The 16068-nt window shown below is 37.3% G+C and overlaps 1 protein-coding gene across 10 annotated transcripts in view; it reads left to right on the plus strand.

The window, feature by feature from the left end:
* Positions 1 to 13985, plus strand: part of SLF2 (SMC5/6 complex localization factor 2) — a 41180-nt gene extending 27195 nt beyond the window's left edge. For all 10 annotated transcript variants that reach the window (XM_086379545.1, XM_086379539.1, XM_086379540.1 and 7 more), the window contains 7 exons: positions 1439 to 1536; positions 2096 to 2183; positions 3777 to 3908; positions 4348 to 4425; positions 6634 to 6720; positions 8627 to 8695; positions 10721 to 13985. In XM_086379545.1, the coding sequence (XP_086235671.1) occupies positions 1439 to 1536; positions 2096 to 2183; positions 3777 to 3908; positions 4348 to 4425; positions 6634 to 6720; positions 8627 to 8695; positions 10721 to 10756 (588 nt within the window). In that variant the 3' untranslated portion in view covers positions 10757 to 13985. The remainder of the gene's footprint in view (positions 1 to 1438; positions 1537 to 2095; positions 2184 to 3776; positions 3909 to 4347; positions 4426 to 6633; positions 6721 to 8626; positions 8696 to 10720) is intronic.
* The last annotated feature ends 2083 nt before the right edge of the window (positions 13986 to 16068 follow it).

The raw sequence follows: 16068 nt of genomic DNA on the forward strand, positions 1-16068 counted from the left end.
GAACTATATTTAATTCATGAAACTGAATCTTAATAAAACTGAAGCCATTAATTCAACAAAAAATGTGTTATGTTTATTGGGGATTAACTGTGAGCCAAGTATTATTAATACAGGTGCTAGAGACAAAGCTGTGTGAAGATAAAACCCTTGCTCTCCCCACACTTTTTAGTCAAAGGGCTAGGTTATAAACAGTGTAAATGTAGATTATAATATCATATTAAGTTATAGTAAATGCTACAAATTACAATAAAGCAGGACAAGGCAGGGATCCTCTGCTATTTGGTATGAGGCAGTTAGAGAAAGCCTTTCTGAAGTAACCTTTGAACAGAGCCCTAAATGAAGTGGTAGAGTGAATCATGCATACAAAATTTGAGTTAAATTTCTGTGGCCATTGAGGGTAAACATGTATAATTTTTGTTAGGTTTTTTAAAATTATGTTTTTCAACCTTTTTTTGGTAGAAAATGTCAAATGTGCTAAAGTAGGGGAAACAGTTTAATGAACCCCTAAGTACTTATCACCCAGCTTCAGCAATTATCAAAATGTAATCAATTTTCAGCTTCCTAGGTGGCACTAGTGATAAAGAACCTGCCTGCCAATGCAGGAGACATAAGAGACATAGGTTTGATCCCTGGGTTGGGAAGAGCCCCTGGAGGAGGCCATGGCAACCCACTCCAGTATCTTGCCTGGAGAATCCCATGGACACAGGAACCTGGTGGGCTATAGTCCATTGGGTTGCACAGAGTTGGACATGACTGCAGCGACTTAGCACAGCACACAATCAGTCTTATCTCTTACCCTATCCTATATTTCCTTTCCTTTTTTTTTTTTTTAAATTCGGTTGGCCAGTCGTGTCTGGCTCTTTGGAACCCCATTCACTGTAGCCCACCAGGTTCTTCTCTCCATGGGATTTCCCAGGCAAAAATACTGGAGTGGGTTGCCATTTCCTTCTCCAGGGGATCTTCCCAACTCTTGCTAAGGGATTATTTTGAATACTGAAATAGTATTTAAACTTGAGGATTCCTAAATTCAAAAAATTCCTGTTCAGGAACATGTATTGTGCAACTCTTATTATATACCTTTGGAAACTGGTGTTTGTATTTAGATTTTTTTTTTTTTCTTTTAACTTTACGACATGGAAGCATCCTAGATGTCCATCAGCAGATGAATGGATAAGAAAGCTGTGGTACATATACACAATGGTGTATTTAGATTATTCTTTGAAGGACTTAAAATCAGTGTAGATATGATGTAGCACAAAACACAAAAGTTAAATAAAGTTCTGATAAATGTATTGATTCAGTTTACTCTAGAGTTTAAGATAAAACTGAATCTGTGTGCTCTTTTTGTAATCTTAAGTCAAGAAGGGACATTGATGATCTGTTAGATACTTGATTCCACTAACTTAGGTGAAAAATTGTGCTCACGGTTTGTTTTCAGGTGCCTGAACTCTCTCTGGCCATAAACGAACTCTCCACTCATCCCCACAACCTTCTGTGGTTGGTACAGCTGGTCCCTAATTGGACATCACGTGGAAGGTATTGAAAAGTGAGAATGAAACATTAGAATGATATATGTTTACATTAATGAAATGCTTTTAGGTCCTTTATTTCCTTTCATCATTTCTTGAATGTTAGATCAGAGTCTTTTATTTGATATTATAAGAAAAGGCATTGACAGCCTGATTCTGATTTTCAGCTCAGATCACTTTGTAATAGTCTTGATTGTTAATTTTAGCTTTAGCTTATTTGATAACTTAATATAGATGGCATATACCACAAAAATGAATCAATTCGCCTTTTTTTTTTTTTTTTTTGCTTTAATAAAAAGGAATTCCAGCAATAAAATAGATTTTCTAACAGTAAATCGTCAGGGTCAAAAATAAAGGCTCTCAATGGTTTTCCTGCACTTCAGACAACTTTAACTTTGTGTACAAATATTTTACATGGAAATGTTACTATTCTAATAAAGTTTATATATTCTTATATAGCCTTCTCTTGAAACATTAGCTGTGTTGCAAATTAGAAGAACTTCTTTTGGCTCATTCATTTGCTTAAACAATATTGATTAAATGCATCCTAAAAATTCTAATTTCAGGCAACTGAGACAGTGCCTCAGCCTAGTGATTATTTCAAAGCTTTTGGATGAAAAACGTGAAGATATCCCTAATGTGAATAATCTGCAGGTATAAATAGCACTTTTATTTTCTTTTAATAAATGGGAGAGACGTATAGAAAAAAATGATGGATCCTATGTCAAAAGTCCTGCAGTTAGGGCTTAACTCTTAGGCCAAATACTGTTCATGTAATCTTTTGCATGGTATTTAACCAATAAGACCCAGTTTCTTTATCTGTGAAATGGAGACAGTATCACACCATCTACCACATAGGATGGTTGTGAACAATTAGATGAATTAACTTATAAAAAGTGCTGGGAAAATAAAAATATGCTATATAAATGTGAATTATTTATTTCACCTTGTCAACGTTAGCAATTTTATCACGAGATTAGAAATTACTAAACTATTAAATGTTAATTATATCCTGTGTTTATATTTTTAAATTATAGCTCTTTAAATTATAGAGCTTAAATGTGGTTGCCGTTTAAGTACTTGGTTCAGTAGTGAACATATTATGTGTATATGTGCATATATAAACATGTCCTATAGAAAACCCATTCTGAGAAGTCCTGAAGGCTTTTTACAAACATCAGTAGTACTAGTGAGGCTATTTGTAGTTGAATTTGAAACATAGAATCCGATCTAGATGTAGTGTTCTTGTTTGAACTGCAGTGCAGTATAAGATAATCTGTCACGTCCTACAGAGTAAAAATAAATAAAGTGGAGATAAAGATTCTGGCCTTGAAAACAAACTGTAGTGGTTGAAACAGTTAAGCAACCATTGTGGTACAGTGTAGCAAGAGCAGTGACAGAAGTATGCTCAGGGTGCTGTGGGACAGAGAGATTGAAGAGGACAGCTGTTTCTATATTAGTAGAGTTGAAGTACATTTGATTCTAGATTTATGGGGGGACCACACCTGAGCCACCAAGGTAATTAGAAATAGCTCTCAGTCCTTTCAGTGATATTACTGCCATCAAAAGAGAATTCTTTCCAAAATTCAGTGACTTCTACTCACAAGGATGAAGATTCAACTTTGCTGACTTTTGAATAATTTTTCATAAAAAGTATTCCCTTTGACCTCTTTGGTAATGTAATTTGGTCTCCTCCTTAAGTTTTCATCTTCAATTAAAAGTACTAAATCTTAAACTTAATATCCCTTTTAGGGAATTTCCTGGTGGTTCAGTGGTTAGCACTTGGCACTTTCACTGCCAGGGCCTGGGTTCAATCCCTGATTGGGGAACTAAGATCCTACAAGCCTCAAAGTACAACCAAAAAAATTAAGATCCCTTTTAAGCAGTTGACTCTTTTTCCCCCTCTCATTTTATTACAATGAAGTTTAACAGTATATAAAAGACACATAAACCTTGGTGGGTCAGTTGGAGACTTGGTTTTTTTGGTTGTACCACGTGGCATGCAGAATCTTCCCTGACTAGGGATCAAACCTGTGCCCCCTACATTGGTAGTGTGTAGTTTTTAACCACTGACTGCCAAGGAAGTCCCTTGGTTGGGAACTTTTAAGTAAAGAATAAATGAATATCACTGAACTTTAAGAAACTAAATTAGAAAAGACAAAATGAACAGAGGACACTGAAAACATGCCTAAGAAAGAGTAAGTGTATTGCCTAATATGTTTCATTGTCTCCTCTTTCCTTTGATAGATATCAGTCTTACATCGCTATCTTGTGCAAATGAAGCCTTCAGATTTGTTGAAGAAAATGGTCTTGAAGAAAAGAGCTGAACAACCAAACAGCACTATTGATGATAGTCTTCATTTGGAACTTGAAAAGCAGGTATCCAGGGCTAGATCATCTCAAAAGAGTACATTTGAGCACAACCTGTGATAGCTTCCTAACCATAGACATTTCTGAATTTAGAGACTAGATACATTGTAGCATAGTTATATGGTGAATGATATTTTTGTTTATTGCTGTCATAAAAATCCTTCAGTTAACTTGAAGATTGAAATAAAAGGATTGTTGGTAATTTAATACTGTGAGTATTTTTCATAGCCCTTTACTAGGGCAGTCATGAGGTGGTAAAAGGAATGAACTTGAATTAGAAATCAGAAACCTGGGATAAATGCTTGACTTTTGCTTACTTACCAGTCCAGTTAACTTTAGCAAATCCAGTCCTTCCTGGGCAACTTCCCTAATGTTTGTTTAAACTGGGATGACATGTACTCTAGCTAATTTCATCCATGGGTGTTGACTTTATTCATTTCTCTACCAGGCATATTACCTGACCTACATTCTTCTTCATTTAATCGGTGAGGTTAGTTGTTCTCACTCCTTTTCTTCTGGACAACGGGTAGGTATTTTTTCATCCTTTTTATTTTTAATAAATGTCACTATTGATGGAATAATGATCATTTTTTATATAGGAGAAAATATAATAACTTATCAAATTCACTTTGGATTCACTGTCGAAATAACTGTACACTGGAAAGGGAGAAGTGATGGTAACCTTGCAGCCTTCTTTTGTTGTTGTCTGCACTGAGTCTTCATTGCTGTGCAGGCTTTCTCCAGTTGCAGCAAGCAGGAGCTACTCTCTCATTGGAGTGTGTGGGCTTCTCATTGCGGTGACTTCTCTTGTTATGGGGCACAGGCCCTAGGGTATGTGGGCTTCATAGTTGCAACTTGCAGGCTCCATAGTTAGGGCACACAGTCTCTATAGAATGTGTGGGCTTTAGTAGTTGTGGTTCACAGGCTGAGTTGCCCCATGGCATGTGGAATGTTCCTGGGCCAACCTGCGTCCCCAGTATTGGCAGGCGGATTCTTAACTGCTGGACCACCAGGGAAGTCCAAACTCAACATTTTTTTTTTTCTTGCCTTGCTATACGACTTGCAGAATCTTAGTTCCTCAACCAGGGATTCTAGCCATATTGTTGACAATTATTCGTCTAGAGATGTTTGTTCTGTTTATTGGAGTGGAACTTAACCGTGATAACTTGGCAGTAGTGTAATACATTAATATCAAAATCACCAAATACTAAATGAGCTAGCTCTTAGCTCCATTCTTCCCATCTCTGCTCCCACTCCATTTCCTTTTTTCTTTAAAAATAATGTTTGCCTTCAAAATTAAACTGATGGTAAGTCAGGCTACTCGAGATCTACATTCCTAAATTATCTCCTCATGTTAAGATTTTCATTTTGAATTAGTTTATTCTTCCAGTACTATCATGTTCCTTATTTGTGGGGAAAATTCTTGTTTAATACTCCCATGTTTCACACTTTAGGTAATCCAACCCCTGTTTAAAATTTTGTATCTCCTTAGACATGATCAAAAAGGACACAAGACTGCTTCCTGTGTTTTTATAAACACTGTTGTGCATAGAACTGTGTTTGCTCTCCTGATTGGAACCTCATATAATCATCTGTGGGGCTTCCCTAGTGGCCCTAGTGGTAAAGAACGTGCCTGCCAATGCAGGAGACAGAAGAGACATGGGTTCCATCCCAGGATCAGGAATATCCCCTGGAGGAGGGCAGAGCAACCCACTCCAGTATCTTGCCTGGAGAATCCCATGAACAGACGAGCCTGGCAAGCTACAGTCCATAGGATCACAAAGAGTTGGACGCAACTGAAGCAGCTTAGCATGCATGCAGTCATCTATCTGTTCTTATATATGGTCTTTAAATTTTTTAATTATTTTTTCTGATTAGAAAACAATTATTGCGTTAAAACTCAATTACTATAAAACCATGTAAGGTAGAAAGTGAAAGACTTTATAATCCAGTGCCCTCTTGTAAATTTCTCCATAATTTATGGATATCCTAACATAATTACTTTTTTAAAAATGCTGTCATGCTATTCACATTATTTGCAAATTGGCTTTTCTCCTCCACTGTAAATTACTTAGCACTTCTGTGTAATTAAACTATAGTATTCCAAAATCTTTACTGATGAACATTCCTGTTTCTGTGATTACACACAATACTAACATGAACCTTTGGAAGCATTTCTATAGGGTAAATTCCTAGAAGTAGAAATGCTGAATCAAAATTTATAAAGTTTTCAAATTTTAATTATTGTAAAATGATTATTATCATATTTCCCTCCTCAAAAATGTCCATTTACATTCTCACCTTAGTATGTATACGAGTGTGACTCTTTGGAACTGTATACTTCTAAAACTTAGGCCACTTAATTTTTCAAAGAACTATTAGTAAACATTGTTTTGTTCATAGAGAAAATAGGTCAGCTGTTACTTGAATATTTCATTAGAGATCGTGTTAACAGAAGGACTTACATTTCTGGGCACTACATCATAGTCTGAACTCTGGGGCTAGTTTTCATTAATGTGTCTTAATGCAAAAAGCTAGCAATAAGCTGTAACTGATTATTGCAGCAGTCACTACATTTTACTCATATGACTGCTTCTGTGTTGGACAGTTAGTATCAGAAATTGCTAAGGTAGATTTTTTTTTAAATGATTGTCAGTTCAAGCTACATAATCTCTTCTTTGCTCATTTGTAATGCTTTAAAATTGTTTTCATCCTTTGTATTTGTTTTACACAGAAACATTTTGTGCACCTCTGTGGGGCTTTGGAAAAGCACGTTAAGTGTGATATTAGGGAAGATGCAAGACTGTTTTATAGAACCAAGGTAAGTATGCCTTTTTCCTAATAGTTTCATTGTTTGTTTATCCTTGGCTTTGTTAATATTTGAGTAAGAGAAGCCTATAAGCCTCTTTTTTAAGAACATATAGCATTAGAAATAAGACTTTCTCGTTTAATAACAAATTAGGTTCGTCTAAGTACTTCTAGCTAGATTGAAAGTGAAAGGGAAAAATCTCAAAGCAAAACATTTAAGACAAGAAGCTGAAAAGAAAAGCTGAATATAAGAATATGGAGTTAGGAAAGCAACTTTAGTATTAATAAAACAATTTGACAATTTTTCCTGAAACATAAACACCACTATTTTTAAAACATTTTCTTCTAAGGATTTTTTTTTTTATTCTTAATCATCCTTTAGCTTTTGCAGTGTAGGGGTGATTCTTTCTTGCCATTTGTTTAGATAGTCTTAAGTGAGATTTCAGGTTTGTAATTAGCTATAAAGTCATTTCAACAATGCCTATGTAGATTTAGTATCTGTATTTGTTTAATAGATGTAAGTTAAATACCAAAAGGAGCAACTAACAAAATTGTATTAGATTGTGGATTTTCAAATGCAGGTAGGAGATAGCTCTTTGGCTTAGAGTGAAAACCAGTTTCAGAAACACATTCTTTTGAACATCGACTAGTTACTGGCCCGTAGAACTTGGTGGTGGTGGCTACTGCTGACAGACATGCTACAGGGGACCACCCCCAAGTTGTTTGTTTCTTAAAGTCAAGAGGCTGGGTGTAGACTGGTGCCAGGGCTCCTCTTACTTAGAGTGGAGAGTGACACGGAGATCTATGGAAATTGCTTCGGGTGCGGTCCTGCTGAAGTGAATGAATTGCATGCCTCTCCACAAGCCTCTAGTAGAAAAGGTGCTGATTGTTTTGGAGAAACTGAATCTGCCAAACTGTAAATGGAGAAAAAAGCAGACCTTACAGTTTACTTTATAAACTTAAAGCAACTCTAAAATTCCTGACCCTTTTAAAATATTTTGCTGGGACTTCCCTGGCAGTCCAGTGGTTAAGACTCCACACTTCCACTTCAGGGGGGCACGAGGTCAATCCCTTGTCAGAAAACTGAGATCCCACATACTGCATGGCACAGCCCAAAATAGACATACATAAATATATACAAATATTTTGTCAGGCTGTTATGTCCAAGAACTAATTGAGAATCCTCTAGTGTGGTGGGAAAGTTTGAGTTTCATACAAAGACTTACTAGAGCTCCAAATGTAGGAATGCATCAGGTATTTATATGTAAAGAGGATTCTTTGTGCAGTCTACCTTCAGCCACAGATTCTTTCCAAACTATCTCAGCTTCCTGCTCTTGAGTGAGTCATTATTTATCACTTTCTTTGTTTTTGAGGCAGAGATAGCAGTAGGGTTTTCTCTGGTGCAGGGACTTGGCACCGCTAACCCCCCCACATTGTTTACGAGTCATCTATACTTTGCAGAATCCTAGAGAGACTTAACACTCAATTGAAAAGGAACAAATAACAACCCTCTTTTGTGACCTTGAATCAAATAGAACTTGAAAGGCAAGGAACAACCAAAGCCTTGGGTCCTGTAAGAGTGGAAAGCCTACTCTTCAGCTTTCCTGTTGGGTGTTCAGAAGCCAGCGAGTTGAAAATAGGTGTCTTAAAGGCAGAAAATATGTTTTTTTGGATGATCTTTAGTTAACTAATGTGAAAATGGAGTCCTAAGCATTCAGTATCTTAGACATAATGATGAAGAACGGTCTTAGTTAATCACTGTGACTTGAAAACCCCTCTAGAAGTTGAGGAGTTTCTTCTTTCTTGATAGAAACTACATTGAGTTGTTGGGGGTGGGTCTGTCACAATTATCAGGTCTTTTGTGTCAAGTCTTAAATTGTTTTGATCTGATCTCTTTTCCCCTTCTTTGTATTTTTAAGGTAAAAGACTTGGTTGCCAGGATACATGGAAAATGGCAGGAAATAATACAGAACTGTCGGCCTACTCAGGTGTCATTTTATTAAACAGTTTTATTTGTTCTCAGTTTGTTGTTGTTCAGTCAGTCGTTTCTGACTCTTTGCAACCCCATGGACTGCAGCACACCAGGCTTCCGTGTCCATCACCATTTCCCAGAGTTTGCTCAAACTTAATGTCCATTTAGTCGGTGATGCCATCCAACCATCTCATCCTCTGTTGTCCCCTTCTCCTCCTGCCTTCAATCTTTCCCAGCATCTGGTTCTTTTCCATGAGTTGGCTCTTTGCATCAAGTGGCCAAAGTATTGGAGCTTCAGCTTCAGCATCAGTCCTTCCAGTGAATATTCAGAATTGATTTCCTTTGGGATTGACTGGTTTGATGATGTTATTTCTTCATACTCTTCTAAAAAGACATGACAAATACTTACTTCTAGATATGTTAAGATAAACTGAAAATTCCAATATACTCCTTTATGTATGTTTTAAAATTTTTTGTTTGTTCTTATATTCATTAATTTATTTTCAAAGGTGGTTGACCCAATTTTAAAATGTTACATTGCATCCAATGGTGTTTATTTCATGTGGAGTATTTCTTAATATCTTTATTGAGATAAAATTCACATGTCATACATTTCACCCAATTAAAGTATACAGTGTTTTTTTAGTATATGCACAGTTCAATCATCACCACAGTTTAGTACATCTATCACTCCAAAAAGTGACACTCATACCCATTAGCAGTCACTCCTCATTCCCCAAGCACCTGCACTCCCATCCCCACTCCCTGCAAGCCCTAGGCTACCACTAATCCACTTTCTGTCTAAGTAGGTTTGCCTATTGTTTATATTTCATACAAATGGAATCATATATGATGTAGTCTTTTATGACTGGCTTCTTTTACATAACATAATGTTAAGTTAATGCATGTTTGGCATGTTGTATATCCTTTGTATTGCCAAATAATATTCCACTATATGCATATATCGTATTTTATATATCTACTTAGTAGATTTATATATTTACTTTTATATATCTGCTTATTATGAATTGTTTCCACTTCCTGGCTGTTGTGAATACTGCTTCCGTGAACATTTGTGTATAGGTAAAGTGGCTGCACTGTTTTACATTCCCACCAGAATGTTTGAGGTTTCCAGTTTTTCCACATTCTTGCCAACATTTGTTATTATCTGTTTTTCAGATATAGACATAGGGACAAGGAATGTCATTGTGATTTTAATTTGCATTTCCCCGATGCTGAGCATCTTCTTATGTGTTTGTTGGCCATTCATACATTTTCTTTGAAGAAGTCTCTATTCAAATCCTTTGTCCATTTTTTAACTGTGAGAATTCTCCATATGTTCTAAATATAAATTCCCCCATGAGGTACATAATTTGCCAATATTTTCTTCCATTCTCTGTGTTGTCTTTCATTGTTTTGATGATGTTATTCAAAGAAGTTTTTCATTATGATGAAGTCCAGTTTTGGCTTTTTTTTTCTTTTGTCACTTAGGGTTTTGGTATTATATCTAAGGATACTTTCCATAAGAAGGGCATTGTTTAAACACTTGCTATTAAGTTTACCATCCTGTTAATTTACAGACCAACTACAGTAATAAATGGATTGTATCAAAGTAACAGGAACACAGAAGTCTTCGAGAAATATTATGTTAATGTTTTGTTGTTCTTGTTTTAGTTACTAATCTCCATAGACTTCTTTTAGGCCAGCCTTTTTTGCTGATGTAGCATTAAAACAAAAAAATTTAATACCAAAACTGTTAATCAGCTTAACGTTTTCATTAATCTTTCTAAATACATCCCTCCACCTGTGTGTGTTGCTGAGGAAAACATCTTGTACTAATTTATACTTAGTTTAAATTGTTAGACTATAAAATGTGAAACTTGAATCTGATTACGATAAATTATCAGAGAAATGTACTATGTCAACATTTTATTAATTTCATTATCAAAGCCCATTGTCTGGTGATTAGTGGTTTTATATGGATTAATTCATAATCTGATTTTCCTTTATCCTGTTTTTTTCCTTCCCTTTCCTTTTCTAGGGGCAACTTCATGACTTTTGGGTACCAGATTCTTAACAGGAGTTGCAGCAAAAAAATTATGAACTAAGAGAAATTCAGTAAGAGCCTTTCCTAAAGGAATACTACAGAATCCAATGGAAAGCTAAGAACATGTGCAGCAGACGTGCTACTTGAGTATCTAGAATGAAGCTGGTAATGAAGAAATTGCCATTTCTGAAGCAGATATGAAATATAATCTGATTAATTACAGCAACTGGCCTTTTAAAAGAGAAGAATTCCTTGAGAGGGGAGAGGTAGAAGCAGCTGACAGTTGCATATCTAACCTTCCCCTGTTTACTCTTGTTAAATTGTAAGCCTGTTATCTTTTTTTTTTGGATTATATTTGCAGCACTTGGATAATCACAGGAAGTATGTAAGAAAGGGCTTGGACCAACTTGAAAAGCTGGACCTGGAAACCAAGATCAAGTTCCAGTTTGATTTAATTTTCCTTTTTAGTTATTTTATGACTCAAAGGGGAAAGCTTAAAACTGAGTTTAATAATTGAAAGGATAAATCTTTTCTGTTACTCTTGTAAAACCACTGGGGTGTTTTAATCCATGCATTTTTCTTCACTATTCAAGATTATAAATCTGTTGGGTTTTTAAAATACATTTAAACAAACAGTTGAGAAACAGAAGTTTGGTACCTTGTCAGATCCCCTTAAGGGGAAGAGTTTAAGCTATAAAATAGTGGCTTTGTTTTTATTCCAAAACATACATCTGCTGTTTGTTTTGGATTTATTTTACATGCGTTTATATATTTTTTAATACTGGTTAAATCTTAGCATCTTGGCTAAATCTTAGAATTCTGGCCCTTCGTAGCCATATTACAGAAGTCTGTATTGTAAAAGCTAAAGGTCTGAACAGGTTTCCAAAAACTTTTACTTTCATGAGGATATAACCTTAGCAGAGACCTGAATAACATTTATTCTTTGGTACGCTATGCACGCGTGTGTATGTATGTATGTATGTGCGTGCTTGTATTTTAAATTTGTTGCACTTGAAAACCACAGCTGCTCTAAATTCTTAAACACTGGAAAGCCATCCTTTGGTTTCAATGGTGGAGGGTTAGGAGAAATGCACATGCTAGTCTTAGCCCAGGGCCCTTTTGAAGCCTTCGGTAGTAATAGACTCTTACTAGCTAACTGAAGAATTCTTTTGTTGACTGAGTGTCCCTTTAGGAGGGTTGGTTTCCTGAAAGATGATGCCAGCTTTGTGTTTCTTTCTTTCAATATTGACTTGGATGACACTGCTCTCCTGAGCACTCTGTTGCCTCCAGTTGTGGGAGAAGGATGAAGGGGAAGGGATTTGGACTTGATGTTTATAGTTTGAGAGAGGAGAAAATAAATTTTGAAAAATAGCTTTCTACCTCTAATTGAGGCTTAGCAGTAAAAAGCATTTTATCTTAAATTTTCATTTAAAATAGTAACTTTTGAGCCCATGTCAAACATTGAGCAGTTAGAGATTTTATAGGGAAGACTAAGTTAATCTAGTCCCTAAGAACCCTGACTGAATGAGGCTTCAAGAGTCAGACCAACAAAAGTTTTATTCTGTGTTGCGTTTACTGGTAAGAATATTATTATCTTGATACTACCTCTCAAGGGTATTGTTAGAAAATGCCACTTATGGTTAATGAGATAGATACAAAGAGTTATATTGACAGAAGCTTGAAACTCTGGCATCTATCTGCCCAACAGTGGGGGCTTTCACTCTCTGTAATTTAATATTTTGTAGATATACATTATTTGTGTGTAATTTTATAAGTGTTCATATTTTTCTCATTTTGCATTGTGTAAAGTGTACAATATCTCAAAGTATAAAATACTGCTTATATTGCTTGTAATTACAGTGTGTAAATATTTTCTAATCGTGTACATTGAAAGGGGGAACGAGTGGGTTATTCAGGTGTTTTTTTTTTAAAGTGACCCTTTTGTATTGCAGTTTCAGCAGATAACTGCTCATCAAATTTAAAACCACTTTGATACGTTTTATTTAGGAGTTCCAATAAGAAAAGTCTCTTTTTAATTGTCTCTCTCCATTGGAAAAAAAGTTCATCTGTCCCTTTAAAATAAATGGCCAAACATCAATTTGAACCGTTATATTTATGGCTTGGTAGATATCCTTAGTCTCCAGGTCATATTCCAACAGTATTTTCATTGGGGCTCTCAGAAATTTTTGTGAGTCTTTAGCACAAGTAGCCCATGGTTTTTCTCCGAAATCAAGTATTATCCTTCACCCTCTGAGTCCCCATGCTTTGTCTCCCTCCTGCTGCTGTTGCCCTGTGAATGGGATGGTAGTGGGGGGGGGAATATGTTTGTTGCACAGAGAATGTCAGGTCACTTTTTGGACTTGGCAAACAAAGCTTGCACTGAGTGGTGGTGTGTTTGGCAATATTACTGTGTCAAAAATCACCTTGTCTAATTTTCTGGATCTGTATGTCAAACTTATTGCCCTTATTGCAAGCTGAAAATTAAGGTACTTGCAAGTGTTTATGCTTTTGTGTGTAACTGTTTGCCTTATCTAAACTGCTTTTCTTGTTATCCTAAAGTATAATTCTGTTGGTTATATCATGTTAAGTGAAGAGGCTTTCCATGCACAAAATGCATCTATGTAGCAGTAAAGTCATATTTGTACATTTTCTGTTTCTCTCCTGATGGCAGTGGTGCCTTTGTCACCTTTTAGAAGGTTGGCATTTTGTTTTTGTTTTTAAATACAAGTAACAGCTTGCTTTTGACTTCACAAAAATCTCCCCGGACGTAGAAGAAAATGGTGCGTTGTCATCCTGGCTCAGTTGGAGTATTTGCATTTTTATTTCTGTCAAAATAAGTATAGTTGGTGGGGATGGGCCAGTAATAATGTGTGGAGTCTTTAAACCAAGAGTAATTTTGAAATTAAAAATTGAAGAGGTGACCCATTAGCAAGTGACTGAGTTGGAGAATTAGAGGAGGACCGTTCTGGCTTGTCTCTTTAGAAGGCATGTTGGAGTACAGGTGGCTTGGGCGTGTAGCGTGTGATCTGCGGCTATTTCTTACTCATCAACAGTGTTGGTGCACCTCATTATGTGTGCATTTGTTTTCCCTGGGCAGTCCTGTGAGCCAGGTAATCCACCAGCTTTTAGGAAGTTTACAGGTAAATGCAGATTTCCTTTTTCTTCCCTTTTTTTTTTTAAACAGATTTTATACTACGTCTTGTTTAAAGTCCTATGAATGTATGTGTCTGCTATTAAAATGGCTTTTTCTCAGTTTGAACACGTGTTTGGTAATATTTGTTTGGGAGTGGGGATGGTTAAGTATCTGGGACGTCCTGTTTCTTCCCTTGCCCCACCTAGTTTTTAAACCTATTTTTTCCTCTTGGATTGGATTCTTCAGTCAGTTTTTTAGTTTGATATTTCCTCTTTCTGGAAAGGAACCATGTTGAGCCCATAGTTGTACACAGTTCACTGTTACATACCCAGTTAATAATTTGCTGTATACTCTGCCATTGGAAATGTGATCACCTCTTTCTTACATCACCTCATTCAGTACAAGCATTCAACAGCTGTATTACTACTGCATGTCAGGCACTGTTTTTAAGATTCAGTGGTGAACAACACAAAGATCTCTCATGAAACTTACCTTCTGAAATCCAGGTGAAGGTATTTTCTTTTATTAGGCAAATAGGACTGGAAAAGAATACCTTTGGCCTGGCTTCCTTTTTCTGGAGCTCAGGGCAAAAAAAGGGGAAGCCATGCAGAGTAGAGGCAGAACTTAGGACCACCTCCAACCTGCCAGGCAGATATATAGCTCTGGATATGCCAGCTGAGGGCTTCCCTTGTGGCTCAGCTGGTAAAGAATCCACCTGCAGTGCAGGAGACCTAGGTTTGATCCCTGGGTTAGGAAGATCTCCTGGAGAAGGGAAAGGCTACCCACTCCAGTATTCTGGCCATGGGGTCGCAAAGAATCAGACACGACTGAGCAACTTTCACTTTAACTTTTTCGTGCCAGCCGAAGGGAGACATAGGCTGAGCCGACCTCACAGGAGAAACTGTTCTCCCAAGCTCACAGAAGGACTAGGCATGATTGCCAGAGGCCTCGGGTTCCAGAACCATGCCAATATTTCCTTCTCTCTTCTGATGGGCTGATTAAGAGGAAACTGACCACCTGTCAAACCAGTTGATCCTAAAGAAAATCAGTCCTGAATATTCATTGGAAAGACTGAGGCTGAAGCTGAAACTCCCAATACTTTGGCCACCTGATGCGAAGAACTGACTCATTGGAAAAGACACGGATGCTGGGAAAGATTGAAGGTGAAAGGAGAAGGGGACAACAGAGGATGAGATTGTTGGATAGCATCACCAACTCATTGGACATGAGTTTGAGTAAGCTTTGGGAGTTAGTGATGGACAGGGAAGCCTGGTATGCCGCAGTCCATGGGGTCGCAAAGAGTTGGATACGACTGAACTGAACTGACCATCTGTGAGCACTTTTCTCCAGCTGGGGTGGGGAGCCACAGCCTAGGCAAAAACAGAGACACTGCCTCAAGTACTTAACTGGGAGGCAGGCAGCACAGCCTTGCCCAAGATAAGCGCCTTGACCTTGACCTTAGTCCTGACCTCAGATCCCAGATTCACAATATCAGCCATGTGATCTTTGGCAAGTTACTTTTCTGAGCTTGAGTTTCTTCATCTGTTACTGTCTACCTCAGGATTAGTGAGCGCTAAGTAAGCTAGTGGAGTGAAAAGTGCTTAGCCAAGTGTCTAGCATAAAGCAAGAACTTCAATAAATGATAGCTGTTATTATTTAGTTTTAATCTGAGGCTTTTCTCAGATGATAATTAAAATTGATCTTAGTATTTTGGGGTTCACTGTCGTCTGAGCAAACCATATCTCTTAAAATTACAGTGTATGTGTTCTCTATTCTGATACAGGGAGCTCCAGAAGCTGCTCTGTCCTGCTTTGTCCCTGCTGGCAAAAAATTGTGATTTTCCCCCTCCCCCTAAACTCAGCATGCTAAAGCTGAGGACGGGGTGGTGGGTGATGATTTTCCATCCTATGTGGACATGTCCTGATAACTCCCTTTTCCTTGCTAACCATTCGCCAGGCTGGAATCAAGAGAGGGCAAACCAGAAGGCCCAGCTTCGGGTTTGACTCCCAGGACGACCGGCTGGAAGGAAAAGCAACAGGCAAAACAGGCTCCTGAGGCACTGGAATAGTGAGACTACATTGTTACACTGGTGACAGTGTCTGCTGAAGAAGCGCCAGAGCTGTATGCACATACAAAATAAAGGTCACGCCACCTCAAAGGAGAGTGCTGGCAAACTAGAGGTGGAGATGGCAAGACAGGAACAGAAGTG

The sequence above is a fragment of the Bos grunniens genome, chromosome 26 (assembly GCF_055505025.1).
Source record: "Bos grunniens cultivar Pamir isolate PY7600 chromosome 26, Bosgru_T2T1.0, whole genome shotgun sequence".
Lineage (NCBI taxonomy): Eukaryota > Metazoa > Chordata > Mammalia > Artiodactyla > Bovidae > Bos > Bos grunniens.